This window comes from Lonchura striata, chromosome 5 (genome assembly GCF_050655825.1).
Source record: "Lonchura striata isolate lonStrDom1 chromosome 5, ASM5065582v1, whole genome shotgun sequence".
Lineage (NCBI taxonomy): Eukaryota > Metazoa > Chordata > Aves > Passeriformes > Estrildidae > Lonchura > Lonchura striata.
In genome coordinates this window covers 72,699,025-72,718,383 of record NC_140707.1, presented here as the reverse complement: position 1 = coordinate 72,718,383, position 19,359 = coordinate 72,699,025, and the positions used below count along the sequence as shown (strand labels likewise).

The following is a 19,359-nucleotide window of genomic DNA, read 5'->3' as shown; positions in this document are numbered from 1 at the left end:
CTCAGGATCAAAGCTGACTTCATCAACATTCCCAGGATTTATTTGCTCACTCACACCAGGTCACCTCCAAGGGCACAAATCCTTGCAATCAGGATTGATTATCACTCCACCAAATTAAATCCGCAACAAAAATAAAAGCCTGGATCATGAACTCCTTTTGCTGCTGGAATAAATCAATTTGGGCTCCATTCCCAATTGTCTTAGCCAAGAAAAATTGGGATTTCAGATGGAGCAGCCCCACGCACTCAGAGCACACCCTCATCCCACCAGCACCCAGAGCTAAAATCTCCAATCCCAGTTTGAATTCCCAAAATCCCTTCATCATCTTCCCATGACTCGGTTCCCCAGAATATCCCAACAATCCAGATGTGCACTTTCAGAACTCCCAGGCCACTCTTCCCTCTGCCAAGGAGGAACAATTTGGCTGCCAGGGAAGTCACAACTCCAGCAAGAAATTTTGGGAATGCAGCACCTGATGGGCCACATGACTCCGAGTGACCCCGGTGCATTTGGGTGGGAACAGCACATGGATCATCCAGGCTGCAGGGAAACCTGGGAATGCAGTTGGCACTTAAGGAGTAATTAAATTTTCAGTGGTTAATGAAGCATTTCTGCAGCGTCAGCACCCCCACCCTGCTGGTGGCAATCAGGAGAGGAAAAAGTGGCTCTCAGTGGGGTCTCCAGGGGAAAATTCCATTAAAATTGTGGATTAGAGCCATTCCATCCCGGATTTGGAGGGATGGGAAGAGGTTGGGCAGTTTCTTGGGGTTGAATTTAATTTTCTCAGCTCCCTCTCCTGGAGCATCCCAGGGCTTGGATTGGATTTTTGTCTTTGGAGATTTGGGAATAAACAACATGGGGAATTTGTGGGGAGGAGGTTCTGTTTGCACCTGCTGGTTTTCCTGCTTGGATAAAAAGGTTGGATGGACAAATCCATGCAAAACAGCTCCTAAGAAAGCTCTTGGGAGAGAGCATGGCTGGGGCTGAGGGAGAAATCTCAAATTTGATAGGAAAAGTGAAATTAAATATTTATGTGAACAGAAATCCCAGAGAATTAACAGATTTAGGGAAATTCACGGGAGACATTCCCTGCAGCCCAGACCCACATTCCCAGCTCCACTAAAAGGAGGAATTGTTTTCTATCCATTTCCCCCAGGCATGGAAATCCTTGGTTGCAAAGGGGAATGAGACAGGCACGAGAAAAGGGATTTTTTTCCCATTTTTTTAGTGCTGCCCTGATCCATAATCCCTGCAAAAGATAATCTGGAATACAACCACATACTCCTGATCCAACAAATTCCCCACTCCCAGCAATCCGCAAAATGGAAAAACTGCTCTTCCTCCAGCACAGATACAGGAGCACATTCCAAGGAAAGATGAGGATTAATGCTGCATTCAGCATTCCAGTCGGGATCCAAGATCCTGCAGGAATTCCTGGGCTCATCCCCAAGATAACTGGGATTGGTTCTGCTGTGCAAGAGCTGAGCAGTGCCAAGGTCTCCTTTGGGAAAAAAAAAGGGGAATGCAGCATTCCAGGGAGATCCATCACTTCATCCACAAAAGGTGGGATTTGATTGGAAGTCCTTGGCTGCAAAGGGGAGTGACACAGGCACAGAAAAAGGGAATTTTTTCCCACTTTTTAAGCAATATCCTGATCCATCATCCCTGCTCTCCTCGCAGCATGGACACAAGAGCACGTTCCTAAGGAAAGAGGAGGATTAATGCTGGATTCAGCATTCCAGTCAGGATCTGAGATCCTGCAAACATTCCTGGGCTCATCCCCAAAATAACTGGGATTGGTTCTGCTCTACAAGAGCAACGTCGCCTTTGGAAAAAAAATATGAGAATGCAGCATTCCAAGGAGACACAGATCCACCACTTCATCCACAAAAGTTGGGATTTGATTGGATTTTCCTCTTGTCACAAATCAGCTGGAGCCATTGGATGCAAAATAAACCCATAAAACATCCTGGGAAAGGGAGGATGATTTTTCCTTAAGGAACACAGGCTGTTTATAAAGGCTCCACATGGAAGTTGCCATCCCAAAAAAAGCTCCCGACAGTTCCACTTGTATTCCAACTTCTCTGGGAGGAGCAGGGAAAGCTTGGAGCAGATCAGTGCTGGGGGCAAGGCTGGGATGTGGCCAAACTTTCACTCCCTGCGTGGAAGAATCCGGGTTTTCCTCCAGGTTGGCACTTCCAGCCCCTTCCAGTGCAAAGCAGATTGTTCCCTAAAACAGGGATGAGCTGGAAAATGGCTCAGGGGTGAGGAGAAGGATTGGAAGTGCCTCAGACTGAGATCCTCCATTCCCTGGGCTGATCCCACAGTGCGGGAAGAGGGAAAGGGGGAATTCTGCCCCCCTCACCACAGAGCTGCTGGAATATTCCACAAGGATCCACAGAGCTGCTCCAGGGCTGGAGCCAGGCTGGGAGAGCTGGGAATGTTCCCCTGGAGAGGAGAAGCTCCAGGAGAGCTCAGAGCCCCTGGCAGGGCCTGGAGGGGCTCCAGGAGAGCTGGAGAGGGACTGGGGACAAGGATGGAGGGACAGGACCCAGGGAATGGCTCCCACTGCCAGAGGGCAGGGATGGGTGGGAGATTGGGAATTGGGAATTCCTGGCTGGGCTGGAATTGCCAGAGCAGCTGTGGCTGCCCCTGGATCCCTGGCAGTGCCCAAGGCCAGGCTGGAGAGCATTTGGATGCACTTGGGGCAGTGGAAGCTGCCCCTGCTTGGTCCTTGGATGACCTTTCCAAGCCTCTTCCCTATCCCAACCATCCCAAGATTTTCTGGAGTGACATTCTGGACACTGAGGAAGTGTTGGAATCTGAGCTATTGATGACCCCGAGATTGTAAAAGTCTCTGTCTGTCAGCCCCCTGCCAAAGCAGAAGCCATAATTGGTCTGTGCTGGTTCCAGGTTGTTTATTCTGTTTCTCTCTCACATGTTCTGCTGCCCTGCCCAGCTCTGTCCTGCAGGGCAGCGTGTGGGGCTCTGCCCTCAGTGGGATGTGACAAACATTAAATACCAGAAACTCCCTGGGCTGGATTTACAAGAACGTGCCAATATCTGTCACCTACGTTGGACAGTGTGTCCCCAGCCTGAACCAACAGAAAAATGCCAACACCACAGTGAGACATGGAGGGCATGGAGAAGGAGAAGAAGGACAAGGCACACCCAATTTCCTCCAGCTTGTCCCTTTGGACCCCTCATCTAGAATCCTAAAATTTTACTTTTGCACCCGTGCCACACTTAATTATTACTGATATCAAACACTCAGAGCTGGTAATTGATCCTGTAAGATTGAAAACTCTTTTCCATGGACAGAGATCACAGCCAGTGTCTCTGGGGGCTCTGTCCAGGGGGTTCCTGAGCCCTGCCAGGGCAGCCGGAGGGAAGCCCTGGATTCCCACAAGGAAGCACCACCACATTCCTCCAGCTGAAGGTGCTCAATTCCAGCAGCTCTGGGATTGCTCCTTCAGCCCCACATCCCATCCAGCCTGAGTTTTTAATCCCAAAATCCCCGAGGTTGGAAAATCCCTCCAGGATTGAGTCCCAGCTGTGTCCCCAGCCCAGAGCTCCGAGTGCCACCTCCAGGAATTCCTTGGGCGCCTCCAGGGATGGGCACCCCAAACCTCCCTGGGCAGTTCCCACCTTTCCAGGGAGAAATTTCCCTGTGAATTCTCACGAATCTCCCGCACCCCCCAAACCTAGATCCACAAAATAGGAATTAACAAATGGAGTTCTGCAGGAGGAGGACTCTCAGCTCTTTGTGCTGCCACTGGATGGCCCAGAAATAATTTAATTTAATCTCCTTTTGACCCAGTTCTGGGCAAACACTGATTTTTTTTATTGTTGTTCACTCACCAAAATGAGAGGAAGAAAATAATTTAAGCCAAGATGAAGCAAAATTATTTTTGTTACTGCCAGGTTTTGGATTTTGTTGAAATATCAATATTTGAGGTGTTTTTACTCAACCCAAAATATTTGTCTTGCTGTTCTTTGCTTTAATCACTTCATTAAATATGCAAAAAACCCAAATGAAAATATCAAGATGACAACAATATTTTAATAGGGGAAATCTTAAAATTCTCCAGTATTTTCCCCCCTTTTCTCAGATGTGGTTTTATCCAAGAGCTGTTTCCACAGGAATGAATTATTCAGGATAAATTAGATAAAATAAAACCAGAGTTTTACTCAGCCCTCATAGCCAGATCCAAAGGCAGGGAAAAAAGCTGGATAAACCTCCTCCTGTTTATTTTTATTTTATTTTTTTAATTTTATTTTTATTATATCCTTGGATACAGGAATGATGTCTTTTTAATGGATAAACGCTATTATATATATTTTTTTAGTATTTATAAAAAATAAAGAAGGATTTTTGGTAGGTATAAAAGACTTTTTTTAAGCTGCTGGAATGAGTCCAGAGGAGGCCACAGAGCTGCTCCAAGAGCTGGGAATGCTCACCTGGATAAGGGAAGGATCCAGGGAGAGCTCAGAGCCCCTTGCAGGGCTTGGAGGGGTGGGATTTAAGGTCCCTTCCAACTCCCAAAAATAATCATCCCCCCCTCAATCATCCAAATATCTCCAATTATTCCATATTCTGGGAGAGAAGGAACTGCCCCACTCGAATTTCTGGGAAGGAGTGAAAACCAGGATGCTGGAAAACAGCATTGGAGCTCCTGCTCGGCCGGGATTTTTGGGAAAGGGGGAGCTGTGGAAGAGCTGCTGGGTGGGAAAACAGAACTTCCGGCAGCGTGTGTTTAATATCCTTGTTGATTGTCACAAAGATTGATTCCAAGAGGAATTATTTTTCCTAAAAACTAATCGTGGATTAATTTTCCCGTCCTTTTTTGCTGAGGCAGAGCTGCTCCCTGCAGGGATGAGGGGTTTGGGGAGGTGCTTTGGTTGTGGACGGGACCCAAATTTAAATCCAGGCCAGCCTGCAGAGCAAAATTCCTCAAAAATTCCCTAAAACCCTCAGAGGGGAGCAAAACCCCGCCCTGAGATCCAGGAGATGAAAGGAAATTCCCAATTGAGCCTTAAATGAAACCCCAAAAGCAAATCCCAACGGGAATTATTTCCTGACACGGCCCAGGCCTATTTCAGCCCACAGGGATCAGGGAAGAGATCCCAAAAAATCCACACCACCTTTGTTTTAGGGTTTTTTTGTCTGTCATCCTTTTAAAGCCCCTGGAATCCCTCCAGGATTAAGCGTGGATGTCCCTGGGATGTTTTCCTTATTCCAAGTCCAAATTTTGGACATTTTTTGGCTCTCTAAAGCCCCAAAGTCTTCCAGTCACATCCAAAATGCCACAGAGGTGCCCAGAGGAGGGAAAATTCGAGAAGGTTTTTCCACAGGCAAAGGATTCTGTCAAATTCCAACATCATCTGGGAAAAAAAATCCCAGATTTTTCCCTGGAAAAGTAACATTGGAAGTGTTGGACAGGATTGGAACAACCTGGGATAGTGGAAGTGTCCCTGGGCAGGGATGAGCCTCAAGCTCCCTTCCAATCCAAACCATTCCGGAATTCTGGGATTCTAAAGATTCCGTTTTTCCATAAGATAATTAGGGAATATCCACAGCATCAACCACCCAAGACCCAAATCAAATTCCCAGACTGTCCCAAATTCCCACCTCACGCTCTGCTCAAATCTGGGAGGATTTATTTGGATTTCTTGGATGCACTGAGGAGAATTCCAAGGAAAATTTAGGCAGCACCATCTTTGGATTCCCACTTCATTTCTCCATAATCCTCATTTTCTCCTCCCCATTTAAAGAGGCACCAAGCTGACAAACCCTGCCACATTTTCTTTAAATTCCCAATTTCTCTGCACTTTTTCTCACAGTAAAATTGGGAATTATTTCCCAGCACCCTCCTGGAAATTCCCCTGGAGTTGGGCAGCTCAGAGCTGATGAAATTCCCATTAAAAAGTGTTCCTGGGATCAGATCCCCTGAATTTTCCATGAAATCCAAATCATCCTTTAATGCTTCTCACAGTAATTAACAATCTCTGCTTTTGTTGGGATTTTTTTTTTTTCTCCCCTTAAACTCAATCCAACCATGGCAGCCTCCTCAGGACATGCTAATTATGGTTATTATTATTTCTTCCGTGGCCAGAAATCCTTGGAATCCGTGCCAGGAGCTGAGATCCCACTGGGCCAGGTGATGCACAAACCCACCCTAAAGGCTTTGGAGTCCAAGGAAATCTGGATCCAAGGTGGGGGAAAAAAGGAAAACTGCATTAATTTCACTCCCTGCTAAAGGTCTTGACTCCTTGGAATTCTCCATTTCTCCCATTCCCTTCCCAACAGAAACATTCCCATCACATCCTCCTGATAAATTTGGGAATTGCCCTTGTCTTCCCACAGTTTAACACTCCAGGAATCCTGAGTTTCCCTGGATGTGAACACCCAAGTTCAGCCATTTCTGGAGCATCCAGAAAATCCAGGACCATGCATAAAAACTCTTTATTCCAGCTGATCCATGAAAATCCCAGGTTTGTGGGGGATTTTAGGAACATTTGAATGTGAAATAACCTCACAGGGAGGAGCTAATGAAAGAAGGAATTTTCTGATGAGGAAAAACACAATTCCCACTCTCAGGGAGTTGCTGAAAACTCCAAATCTTCATGGAGAGAAATCAGCTCCTTGGGGATCTCAGTTCCATGTGGGATTTTGTTCCCATTTGGACCCACCAAGGTGGGAAAAGCCCTCCAAGGTCAAATCCAGCCATTCCCAGAATTTCCAATGCCATATCCACATGGATTTTAAAAATCCCTCCAGGAATGAGGATTCCAAACCTCCCTGGGCAGTGCCAATCCCTGAGCCCCCTTTCCATGGGGAAATTCCTGCTGTGCCCACCCTGAGCCTGCCCTGCCCAGCCTGAGGCCGTTCCCTCTCCTCCCATTCCTGTTCCCTGGAAAAAGAGCCCAAATCCCAGCTGGATACAAACTTCCAGGAGCTGATCACAAATGAACTCCAAATAGAAACTTTTTAACACCAGAATCAGAGCAATTCCAGGGATTGGATCCTTTGGGAACGTAGGAAGCGTTTTGCAAAGTTTAGAAGCAGCGACCAAACTTCCTGCAGGAAAATCCACAACGTCCCATTCCAGCCCCAGCACTTCCATGATCCCAGGCTGCTCCAGCCCCAGTGTCCAGCCTGGGCACTGCCAGGGATCCAGGGGCAGCCACAGCTGCTCTGGCAATTCCAGCCCAGCCAGGAATTCCCAATTCCCAATCTCCCACCCATCCCTGCCCCCTGGCAGTGGGAGCCATTCCCTGGGTCCTGTCCCCAGACCCTCTCCATGCAATGATTCCCATTCCCAGCTCCACAAATCTCCACCTCCTGACTCCCCATTCCAGCTGAAATGAATCCCAAAGTCCTCTCAAGTTTTCCCACATTCCCAATCCAACAGCACAACCTCACTGCCCTTTTTACCAAAGGATCCCAATGGCATTTTCCATTTAAAAAAATTCAACACGAGAACCTGGAGCAGAGGAAATTCCCAATCCATCAGCAGAGCTCAGGGATCACCAACTCATCCTCAATCCTCCCAGTGTGAGTCCAGTGTTTCCAGGCTGAGAAAACATCTAGATTCCATTGGAATTCCTTTGGATCAGGACTTTGAGGACATCCAATAGGCACAGGAAGGATCATCCCATTCCAATCCACTGTCCCAGCTCAAATCCCATCCAGCCTGGCCTCAGGCACTTCCAGGGATCCAGGAGCAGCCCCAGCTGCTCTGGGAACTCCATCCCAGCTCCTCCTCAGCCAGGAATTCCTTCCCAATATCCCATCCAGGGAAGCCATTCCCTGTGTCCTGTCCCTCCAGGCCTTATCCAGGCACGGATTCTCCCACACTCCTGATTTTTCCTGACCGAAGCTCCAACTGCAGAGTCTGGAGAAGGAAAGGGTTCTTTGGTTATCCAGGGTTCACCAGCTTATCCCATCCTGGCCCAGTTTTCCCATCCACAAATCCCCAAAGAGCTCGGGCAGAGCGCACAGAACCTCCCTAAAAAAATCAGCTGGAAAATCCCACCTGGGAGTGAAGAATTCCAGAGCTTTCCCAGCACACACAGAAAGGAAATTTATTCCTTAAGCACCCTCATTTAATGCCTGCCTTCATTCTTCCCATTTCCCACAATCCCTAAAAAAAGAACTCGGGAGCTGCCTTCCCTCAGCACATCCAGGAAAGGGCTCTTGGGGGAGGTGGGAAAACCCAGCGGAGCAATCCCATTGGATTCCCCAGGTGGGAGTTTGGTTCCAGGGTATTGACACTGCACTTCTCAAACATTTTGAGGGATTTTTTTTTTTTTTTTTTTTTGGAGCAAGGAGTAGCTGTGGGCAAAAAATGTTCTTTTTTTTTTTTCTCTCAGGATTGGGATCCCAGCAGGAAAATTCCGGGCATTTTGGTGCCTGAGGTAAAGCTAAGCTTTGCTATGAGGAAAACTAGTTTAATTAAACTAACGAGATCCAATTAGTGCTCGTGGAGCTTGCAGCAACCTGGGCTAGGGAGTGGCTTCCCTGGTTGGCAGGGGTGGGAATGGGATGGGATTTGAGGTCCTTTCCAACCCAAACCATTCCAGGGTTTTATTTTATTTTTATATTTATATTATTTATATACATATTTTATATATTTATATTATTATATTGTATTCTTTCGAGGCTTTTCAGCACAGATTGCTGGGATCTGCTGGCGTGTGGAATTCTGCACTTGGGAAAGGGCTGGCTGTTCCTGGATGTTCCCTTTGACCCAGGAATCCGTGGATACCAACCCAGGAGAAATCCCACCCCATAAATTTGGGAAAAGCTTCTTCGTTCATCATTTCAATCCCATTTGCTGCTGGCACAAACCATTCACAGAATCATGGAACATCCCAAGGTGTAAAAAACCCACAAAGGTCAAATCCAGCTCCTCGCAATCCCAAAAATTCCAGCTCTACCAGCATCCCACAGCCAGGCGCAATTAATTAATGAGCAATTAATTGGTGTCCCAAAACAACAAATTTACTTTGAATAGGGCCCAGCTGGGATCAGGAGCCTCTGGTCAAAGCTCCCACAAGGATCAAATCCAACTCTTGGCCCTGCACAGGATAATCCCAACAAATCCCAATCCATCAGCCAGGCGCAATTAATTAGCTGATAATTAATTAATTGGTGTCCCAATACAAAGGCTGATAGAGCCCAGCTGGGATCCAGAACCTCAGGTCAAGATCCACAAAGATCAAATCCAACCCCTGGCCCGGCTCAGGAGAATCCCAAAAATTCCAGCTCCATCAGCACCACAGCCAGGTGATATCAATTAACAGATAATCAACTAATTGGTGTCAAAATACAACAAATTTAATTTTACTGGAGCCCAGCTGGGATCAGAAACCTCTGGCCAAAGATCCCACAGGGATCAAATCCAACCCCTGGCCTGGCTCAGGAGAATCCCAGGAATTCCAGCTCCATCAGCACCCACAGCCAGGTGACATTAATTAGCTGGTAATCAATTAATTAGTGTCCCAAAACAAAAGAATTAGGTTTGATGGAACCCAACTGGGATCAGGAACAGATCCCACAAGGATCAAATCCAGCTCCTGGCCCTGCTCAGGAAAATCCCAGAAATTCCAGCTCCATCAGCACCCACAACCAGGTGCAATTAATTAATGATCAATTAATTGGGTTACCAAAAAAAACAAATTTACTTTGAATAGGGCCTAGCTGGGATCAGGAACCTCTGGTCAAAATCCCACAAGGATCAAATCCAGCTCCTGGCCCAGATCAGGAGAATCCCAGGAATTCCAGCTCCATCAGCACCCACAGCCCGGTGACATCAATTAACTGATAATCAATTAATTGGTGTCCAAAACCAATAAATTTAATTTTACTAGAGCCCAGCAACAAGGCCAAGGAGCAAACCCAGCCTTGCTCATCCCAAATAAATCATTCCAAAGGGCTCCAGCTCCCTTCCTGCCCACGGCACAGCCTGGCTTAAAACCACCAGGAATTCCTGGAAGAGGCTGGGATTTCTCCCACTGGATCAGGGAGCAGCTCCTTCCTCACCCGCTCCAGAAGTGGCTCCATCCTTCCCTCTCCCCCCACCAAACTTTTGTTCCAGCAAGAAAAGGGACGGATTCCAAAGGCTGACGCATTCCGTGAATTCCCGATTTTTGAATAGCTGGAAAACATCTCAGTGTTATGACAGCTTTGAAGTGAAGCTCCTCGCTTTTGAGAGTTCTCTTCTGTTTTAGAGCTCAGAACTCGTGCAGGAAAATAAAAACACCCAATTCCCAGGGCAGAAAAATTCCCAGCACATTCCCATTTCTCCAGGTGATTTTTCCGATCACCTGGGATAACTCTTGCAAGTCACAATTTATCCCAAACCCCACAGCTTTCCCCCTTGGGTTCAACATCAGAAATCCTAAACCAACCTCATCCCAAAGACTCCAAATTCCTTAAAACCTCCTTTTCCTCCCACACTCCCTGGAATTCGCTCAATCCACATGGGATAACCTGGAAAAGGACATGGGAGAGGGACTCCAGAGGGAGCAGAACCCTCCTCCAGCCCCACAAAAGCTGCTCCAAGAATTTTACCCAAAAATAAAAACCAAAAAATGGAGCACAGTGAGGAAATCCCCTCCCTAGCCCTGTTTTAACTCCCTTGAAACTGAACTTTTCTAGGAAAACACTGGATTTTCCAAAACTCTCGGAGCACCTGGGATAACTCTCAGAAATCACAATTTATCCCAAATCCCACATCTCTCTCCTTAGGTTCAGCCTCAGAAATCCTAAACCAGCCTCCTCCCAGAGACTCCAAATTCCTTCAAACTCCCTTTTTCTCCCTGGAATTCCACCAATCCACGTGGGATAAGCCAGAAGCAGCCCTGGGAGCTGAAACCCCCTCCAGCTCCACCAAAGCTGCTCCAGGACCTTCACTCAAATCCCACAGAAAAACCTGGAGCACAACAAAGAAATTCCCTCCCTATCCACCTTTTATTTGGAATTTCACCTCCAGGAAAACCCTGGATTTCCCACGCTCCTTTCCCTCCCATTTCAGGCAAATAAAGGATTTTAATAAAAAAATAAAAACTTACACTGGGAAAAGCAGGATAAGGGAAGCAACCAGCTCCTTCCAAGGCGTTTTTTGGGAACTCAACCAAGCTCCTAGCTTTAAGTAATGGTCAGGATTAATTCCAGGTGGGAAGAGTTTAAAGAAAAAAGGGATTGGGAGCAGCTCTGGTTGGTTATTGAGGTGCTCCAGCTGCACCGAATTGGGATAATTCCCATTTTTCTGCATCTCATCCTACAGGAGGGACAGCTCAGAAAAAAGGGAATTACTTTGTGCCTGAGGAGAACAAACTCCAGCTTACAACTATCCCAAATACTCCTGTGGTAGCATTCCCATATGGATTTGAGCCTCACTTTCTCACTTCCCAAATTTCTGTTTTGCTCCACATTCCATCAAAACAATGCCAAAAATCAGGAAAATGGGAAGGGAATCCAATATCCAGGGAGCAGAGTTTCCATTTCCAGGGAAAACAGCCTCCAGTCCTGTGGTGATGCCAATTCCTGAATCTCCCCTCCCTTGGGAATATTCCCTTAATTCCTAACTCATATTCCAGAGGTGCAAAATCTCCTGGTTTTCAGCTCAGGGGGAAGCTGGAAGCTGCTGATGGAATATTTGGGCTGGGATGCAGTGGGAATGTGGGAAGGAACAGCCCCCATCCCATCCTTTTCCCTCTTCCTCCTGCTCCTCACTCCCATTTTCCCATTCCCAGCACAAAAAGCCATGGGTGGCACAGCTAGGATGCCAAAAATCCCTCTTTATTTTTTTTTTTTAATCCTATGGAAATCCAGGAATTTTTTAGGTATCCAGCTCCATTTTTATCATGGATTGTCATAAAGAGTGCAAATAATTTTCTTGGAAAAGAGGTGATATTTATGGGATAAAGGGATACAAAGGCAGGAGAGGCTGGATAAAATGGTTTTGTTATAAACATTCCATGATGTGGGAATTCCATCAGTTCCTCACATTGGATCATCCTTCCCAAAAGGTTGGATTGGGATACAAACCATCCCAAATCCTTCCCAAAAAGTTGCACTGGGATACAAACCATCCCAATTCCTTCCCAAAATGTTGGATTGGGATACAAACCATCCCAAATCCTTCCCAAAAGGTTGGACTGGGATACAAACCATCCCAATTCCTTCCCAAAAGGTTGGATTGGGATACAAACCATCCCAAATCCCTGCAGGCACATTCCAGCTCCCATCACTTCCCAAGGTTTCCCAGCTGAAAATCCTCAGGAAAATCCTTCCCAAGGATCTCCCAGATGCCAGAAATTCCAAGGAAAACCTCACACCCTCACAGGGAGGGACAATCCCTGCAGGATCCCTCTGGAAGTGCCTGATTATCCCAGGATCATCCAGAGCCTGCCCAGCCACCCCAACAATCCCGCCCTGCCCATCTCTGGGAGAGTTTTCCAAATGTTCCTGGAATTCTGGAATTCCGGCAGCCTCGGGAATGTGACCATTCCCCCTTCAGAGCCCAGCACCCTCTGGGGGAAGAGCTTTTCCCTGAGATCCAACAAAAAATTCCTGTGAGGAATTTCAAGAGGTCCTTCAATATTCCAAGGAAGGAGGAACCGCGTGGACAGCCTGATCCCACATCTTGGGAAAAAAATCCTCATCCCAGAAGAGCCCAGATCCCAAATTTCCCTGGGAAGAGCCAAGCGAGTGCCCTCCATTCCCAGCTATTCTGGGAGAGGAGATTATTTCTGGGGAAGGCAGGAAATAATTCCTCTGGATCCAGACAGGATTGGGAATTGGAAAGAGGGGCTAGGAAAAGATCAGGGAGCTGATGGGGTGGGATTTGTGAGGACTCAGGATTCCAGGGAAGGGTGATGGAGCAGCAGCATCCCAAATATCCAGCGTGTGATGGATCCCAAAATCCCCTTTCTCCAAAAAAAAAAAAAAAAAAAATTAAAATTCCTTCCCATCTATAAAAAATGGGAAATAAACAATTTTGTCCCTGAGCCCATCCAGGTTAAGGAGAGTGGGATTATCCCATCCCAAAGGGATTTTCCCACTGGAAGAAGGGGATTTAATGCAGGAGACTCCATTCCCTACAAGAATACTCTAGATATAATCCATATAATAATCCTATATAATCCATATATGGACTGACAGGGATCAATCAGCCCTTCACTGGCGGGAATCCCAAATAATTTTGAGGAATGTGGAAGGCAGAAGTGAACTTTAATCCTTTCTGTTTCATCCCAAATATCCAGTGTGATTCCAGGCTCCCAGAATCTGTTTTCTTAAAATAATAAATCCTTCCCAGCTAAAAAAAAAAATATGAGAAATAAACAGTTTTGTCCCTGAGCCCATCAAGATTAGGGAGAGTTCTTCCCAAATCCCAAAGGGATTTTCCCACTGGAAGAAGGGGATTTAATGCAGGAGACCCCATTCCCTACAAGAATACTCCTAGATATAATAATAGATATAATAATAGATATAATAATCCTATATAATCCATATATGGACTGACAGGGATCAATCAGCCCTTCACTGGCGGGAATCCCAAATAATTTTGAGGAATGTGGAAGGCAGAACTGAACTTTAATCATTTCCGTTTCCTTCCTGTTCCTCACACTGCTCAGAATTTACCTGGATTTTGCTCTTCTGAGCCCCAGGAATTTAAATTTTAGGTGGTTTAAGATTTTCCTTGCCAGATTCCCTCCAAGTTTCCCTCCCATGGAATCAAAGGTGAGGTGGGAGGCAGAGCTGGGATGCAGCTCCCGGCGCTCCAGGAGCATCCTTGGAGCTCTCCATGCATCCCAAATCCCGGGGAATTTTAGGCTCGGCTTAAATCCCACACATTTACCGAGCTTCAATTAGACTGAAACCTCAACATCTTCACCCTGAACCCCAAACCACCACCTGGGCCACAACCAGCACCTGAACCCACAGAGATTCCCCCACCAGAATTCCGGAATTCCCAATTCCTTACCCTCACCACAACCCCATCCATGGCAGCACAATCCATCCCAATGCCTTGGCTATCCATGGATTCTTCCCCACTCCGGGAGCTGAAGCTCATCCCAGAAATCCCCGTGCGAGGGAGGAGGAGGAGATCCTTGTCCAGGGCTCAGGGAAGAGTTAAAATTCCCAAGGATCCGCAGGACTCCTGGAGCAGGCGCGGCAGGAGCGCAGCTGCCCCTGCGGCAGCGCATAATTCCTGCCCTGTTCCCAGGGACGCTTCCCTGGCACAAAGTCGGGAATTGTGCGGGGTTAAAGCACCCCGGACAAGGCCGGCATTCACCCAGCGAGGCCGGCAGCGCCACGGAAATATCCCCGTGGGAATATCCCCGTGGAAGTACAACCCATGAAATATCCTCCAGCCATCCAGAGGTTTCCCTGCCCGCCGATCCAGAGGTTTCCCAACAAGGAGCCAGCGCTTCTAATGAGCCAAACGCTCTCTCCCCGACGATTTTGTTTTCCCGTCCCTCCCCTCGTCCTTCCAATCCACTCGCTCGATCCCTAAAAATGTTGGGAAAGGCCAGGTCAGAGCGGCTGGAGGCCACTCCCAGCTCCAAAGGCAGCGCTCCTTAATCCCTCCGGGATCTGAGCTCCAGGGAATTATCCCAGCATCGCAAAGAGGCGGCCGCTGGGGTGGAAGATCTTTCCCTGATCTTTCCTTGATCTTTCCTTGATCTTTCCTTGATCTTTCCTTGATCTTTCCCAGATCTTTCCCAGATCTTTCCCAGATTTTTCCCAGATCTTTCCGACACCGTCTGCCCCCTGCTCCAACCTCCCCCAGGCTCCAAGGAGCTCCAGCAACCCCCACTCCAGCTGAATCCCTGGAAAAAGGGGCAGCTCCAGGCTTTGGGATGCCCAATTCCAATTTTCTTCGGAAAACCTGCAGCTGCAATGAGGGTTGAGGCCGTTGGTGCTTGGATCCACCGGGACAATTTCCCTGGAATTTAACACCTTAAATAGCTTTAATTCCAAGCATTTTGAACGAGCGATGGGAAAACCCTGGAAGCCCCGTTGTTCCCAAGGCTGTGGGTGCTTCTCCCAAAATTTTGCACGCCCAGATTTGGCGCAGAGCCTCAGGAAGGCTCTGAAATTCCTGAGAGTGGTCAACGCTCATTCCATGAGTGATCCCAGGAGGAATTCCGAGCCATCCCGAGCTTCCGCGGGATGCTGAGCCCTGCTCCCTGCAGGAGTTGGGTTAAAGCGGCGCGGGGGTGGCACGGAGGGGTCGCTGTCACCCCCAAACCCTTCCTGTGTCACACCTGGTGTTCCCGGGCACGGAAAACATCCTGGGGGTCTGCTCTGCTTAATTCCGGCTGAAATCACGGGAAAATTCCTAAAATCTTAGCGAGGAGCGGGTAAATCCCAGCCCAGCGAGCCAGGATCTCCTAGGGGGCTGCACCCCCTGTGTGACCCCCACGGGAGCAGCGGGATCCAGAGCAGGATCCCACCCAGTGGATCCACAGCCAGATCGCAGCCAGGGGATCCTGCAGCTGCTCCCGGATTCCTGAGGCCGCTTGGATTCAGCTTCCCTGGGTCAGGAAGTGTTGGCTTTGCCGCTGGAGCCAGCGCTGCCAGGATTGCCACCCCACCAGAGCCTCCCTCCAGCCAGGTCCCCCCATTCCCAGGATTGTTCCAGCCCCCACCCCAGAGGTGCTGGAAGCGTTCAGGCTCCCCAGGCTCCTGTCCAGGAATCCTCTGCGTTCTTCCTCACTCCGCAGGGCACAAAATGGGATCCTGACTCCCTGGTGAGCCCCCAGCCAAGGCAGCTCAGGAACACACCCAGAAATCTTTTCTCCACTCTCCCAAAATTCCCATTTTTTGCTGAGCGGCCTCTGAGCTGTTAAAAACTCTCCAAGCCCACGTCAGCCTCATTGCTGAGCCGTTTTTTCCCCTCTGGAAGTTGGAAGTTGGGTGAAAGGAAAGCCATCATGTCCTGAATCCCCACATTTTCTGCTTTATTAACAGTGCAAGTCATGCACCGTTCGAAGGGGCGGGACCGTGCACAGATCTTGAGTTGTTCTCGATCTTCGGCCAGGAGAACAGGGAGAGCTGAGGAATTGCACGAATTCCCGAGGATTTCGGCAGCCCTGCTCTCCCCCATCCCCTGAGGGAGCAGAATGTGGGCTGGGCATGTCCTGCTCCCAGTTCTCCCAGTTCTCCCAGTTCTCCCAGTTCCGTGCTGCTTTCCCTTCAGGATCCCGGTTTTCCAGCCCGGCTGTAGCATTCCGACGGATCAGGGGGAAGTTGCGGAGGTGCTGCCCAGGCAGACAGCACGGCACATTAATCTGGAGTTCAGATGAACTGCGAATCAGCAAATGGGGGATTTATTTTGCATTTCAAGGCGGCGGAGCTGCTCTCTGGGCGGGCACGGGCGGTGCCGTGCCAGGCTCCGTGCCAGGCTCCGTGCCAGCACCTTCCCGCACCTCCGGAGCCACGGGAGCATCCAGGGCTGGAAAACAGCCTGGGAGAGCCGTGCCAAGGACAGGTGGGATGAGCAGCAGCCTGAGGGATGGGTCTGAGCCACCTGCAGGGCTGGGAATATCAACAGGGAGCAGGGATGGATTCCAGGCTGCTCCTTCCCCTCGCCACCTTCCTCACGGAGAGGCTCTGGAGCTGTGCCCGCTCCCAGAGGAGCACAGAAACGAGGAACAAGTGTTAGCATGGCAAGACACCTCCCCGGCAGCACCACGCTCGCAAGCAGAGCTGCCAGGCTCTGGAAATCTTCAAAAAAAAGGCCAAAAAACTTGTTAAAATCCCACAAACCGATTTTACCAAAGCAACGAGATCCAAGCAGGCTCCCTCTCCCAGGCTGGGGCTCACTTCGGATAATCTGCAGGCTCCAGCCTTCCCATCCTCCTTGCTCAAAATGGCCCTGCAGCACCGGGGGCTGCGGGCACAGCCCGGGCTTGGAATTGTTTTTGTCCACATTCTCCAGCCGACCTTCAGCAGTCAACGAAGGCCCCCAAATTCCCGGGGCGCTGCTCTGGAGCACAAAGCAGCCGCACACGGCCGAGTTCACAGCGCTCCCCCCGGCTCTCGGCAGCCCTCGCTCCCCGGCCTGAGCCGAAACCAGCCTCAATCAGGGAGGAGAAAGCAGCAGCACCGGAGTCGAACTCCAAACCCCACCGCCCGGAGCTGAGTCCGCATCTCCTCCCTGCAGCCCCCACCACGCTGCTCCTGAACAAGCCCTCTCCTATTCCGGCAGGCGCTGCTCTTCCCGAGCATCCAACAATATCTGCCTGTGTGCCGGGGCGGCAGGAGCCGCGCCGGCCGCGCAGCAGAACCCCTCGGACTTCCGCGGCCACGTCCAAATTGGGCGAAATTAAGGAGAAAAAAAAAAAGGAAAAAAAAAAAAAAGCAAAAAAAAAAAAAAAAAAGCGGGGGGGCGGGCGGTGAGTCTCTAAGTGAGGCTCCCTTCCCGGTGGGAAGCGAATATGGAAGTGTGGGAGCGGACGGGCTCGGAGGAGGCAATGTCACACGAAGCACTCACCGGGAGATTCATGAATCTCCTTCCTCAGCCCCGGGTGCCGGAGCTGCCGGCGGCACCGCACCGCCGCCGAGCCCCGCCGCGCCGCTTACATAACCCCCGGCCCGGCGGGCAGCACCGGGAACGGGGCAGCACCGGGAACCGGGCACCGATCGAACCGGGGCAGCACCGGGAACGGGGCATCACCGGGAACGGGGCAGCACCGGGAACGGGGCATCGCCAGAACCGGGGCAGCACCGGGAACCGGGCACCGATCGAACCGGGGCAGCACCGGGAACCGGGCACCGATCGAACCGGGGCAGCACCGGGAACGGGGCAGCACCGGGAACCGGGCACCGATCGAACCGGGGCAGCACCGGGAACCGGGCATCACCGGGAATGGGGCATCGCCAGAACCGGGCATCACCGGGAACCGGGCATCACGGGGAACGGGGCATCGCCAGAACCGGGGCAGCACCGGGAACGGGGCATCACCGGGAACGGGGCACGGATCGAACCGAGGCAGCACCGGGAACCGGGCATCGCCAGAACCGGGGCAGCACCGGGAACGGGGCATCACGGGGAACGGGGCATCGCCACAGCCGGGGCATCTCCGGGGACGGAGCATTGCCAAAACCGGGGCATCGCCACTACCGGGCTATCTCCGGAACCGGAGCTTCACCGGGGCCAGGGCATCACTGGGGCTGGGACATCACCGGAAGCGGGGCATCGCTGGCACCGAAGCATCACCACGGCCCGGGCATCGCCGGGACCTGCCACGCCGCGGCCGGGGCACCGACAGAACCGGAGCATCACCGACAGAACCGGAGCATCACCGACAGAACCGGAGCATCCCCGGCACCGAGGCAGCGCCGGGGCGCGGGGCAGCATCCCGGCGGAGCGGCCGGCTCTCCGCGCCGCTCGGCCCCGGGCGGCGCCGAACCGGGGCCGCCTCGAGGGCGCGGGGGCGAGGGGGAAGCAACAAGAGCGCGGCCCCGGCGCGGAGGGGCGGCGGAGCGGGCGATGCCGCCGGTGATGCGCAAGTCACGGGCGGGGGGCAGCGGGGCCGGGCGAGCGGAGCCGCCCGCCCCACCGCGGGGTCCGCACGCCCCGGCGGAGCCCCGGGAAGTTTGCGGCGCCTTCGCCCCCGCCCCTGGCTCCGCGGTAACAAGTGCGGCGGCCGCGGGCGCGGAGGAGCCCCGCGGAGGCCAGCGCGGCCCGGGACCGGCTGCGGGCCCCCCGTCCCCGACCCCCCGAATCGCACCCCCCGCCCCCCGGCCCGGTTTTCTCCGCGAAATGTCAGCGTCTCATGGCAACGGCGCTGCCTCCGCTCAGCCTCCGCCGGCTCCCGCGGCGCGCAGCGGGGCCACGCCGCTCGCCCCCACTGCCCCCGCACCGCCCTTCCCACCCGGCGACAGTCGCGACAAGGTCACGCGGCGCCCCGGACTCACCGTACACCCCTTGGCCGGAGCTGCCCTCCAGCAGAACCGTCAGCAGCCCCAGCAGCCCGATCGCTACATCCATCTTCACGTGAGCATCCACATATCCAGCCCGGCGGGGCGGGGTGGGGGGCAGCGCAGCGCCCGCCGGAGCCCCGCGCTCCGCTGCGGCCGAGCCGCGCACGCCCGCGCAGGCAGGGCGGCGGGGGCAGGCGGCGGGCACCGCGCCGGTCCTCCTCCTCCTCCTCCTTCCTCCTCCTCCTCCGCCTCCTCCTCCTCCTCCTCCCGCTGCGCAGCGGGCGGCGCGGGGCGAGCCGCGCTCAGAGCGAGCCCCCGGCAGCGGCAGCCCCCGCACCCGCACCCGCTCCGGGCCGCGGCCCGCTCAGAGCTCCGGCCGCCGCCGCCGCCGCCTCCCGGGGCCGCCGAGC

The 19,359-nt window shown here is 51.6% G+C and overlaps 1 protein-coding gene across 1 annotated transcript in view; it reads right to left on the bottom strand.

Annotated features, from left to right (window-relative positions):
- The window catches only part of MDGA2 (MAM domain containing glycosylphosphatidylinositol anchor 2), a 193,832-nt gene extending 174,687 nt beyond the window's left edge, over window positions 1–19,145 (bottom strand). The window contains exon 1 of the mRNA XM_021536048.3: window positions 18,944–19,145. Within this exon, the coding sequence (XP_021391723.1) occupies window positions 18,944–19,016 (73 nt within the window). The 5' untranslated portion in view covers window positions 19,017–19,145. The remainder of the gene's footprint in view (window positions 1–18,943) is intronic.
- Between the last annotated feature and the right edge of the window lie 214 nt (window positions 19,146–19,359).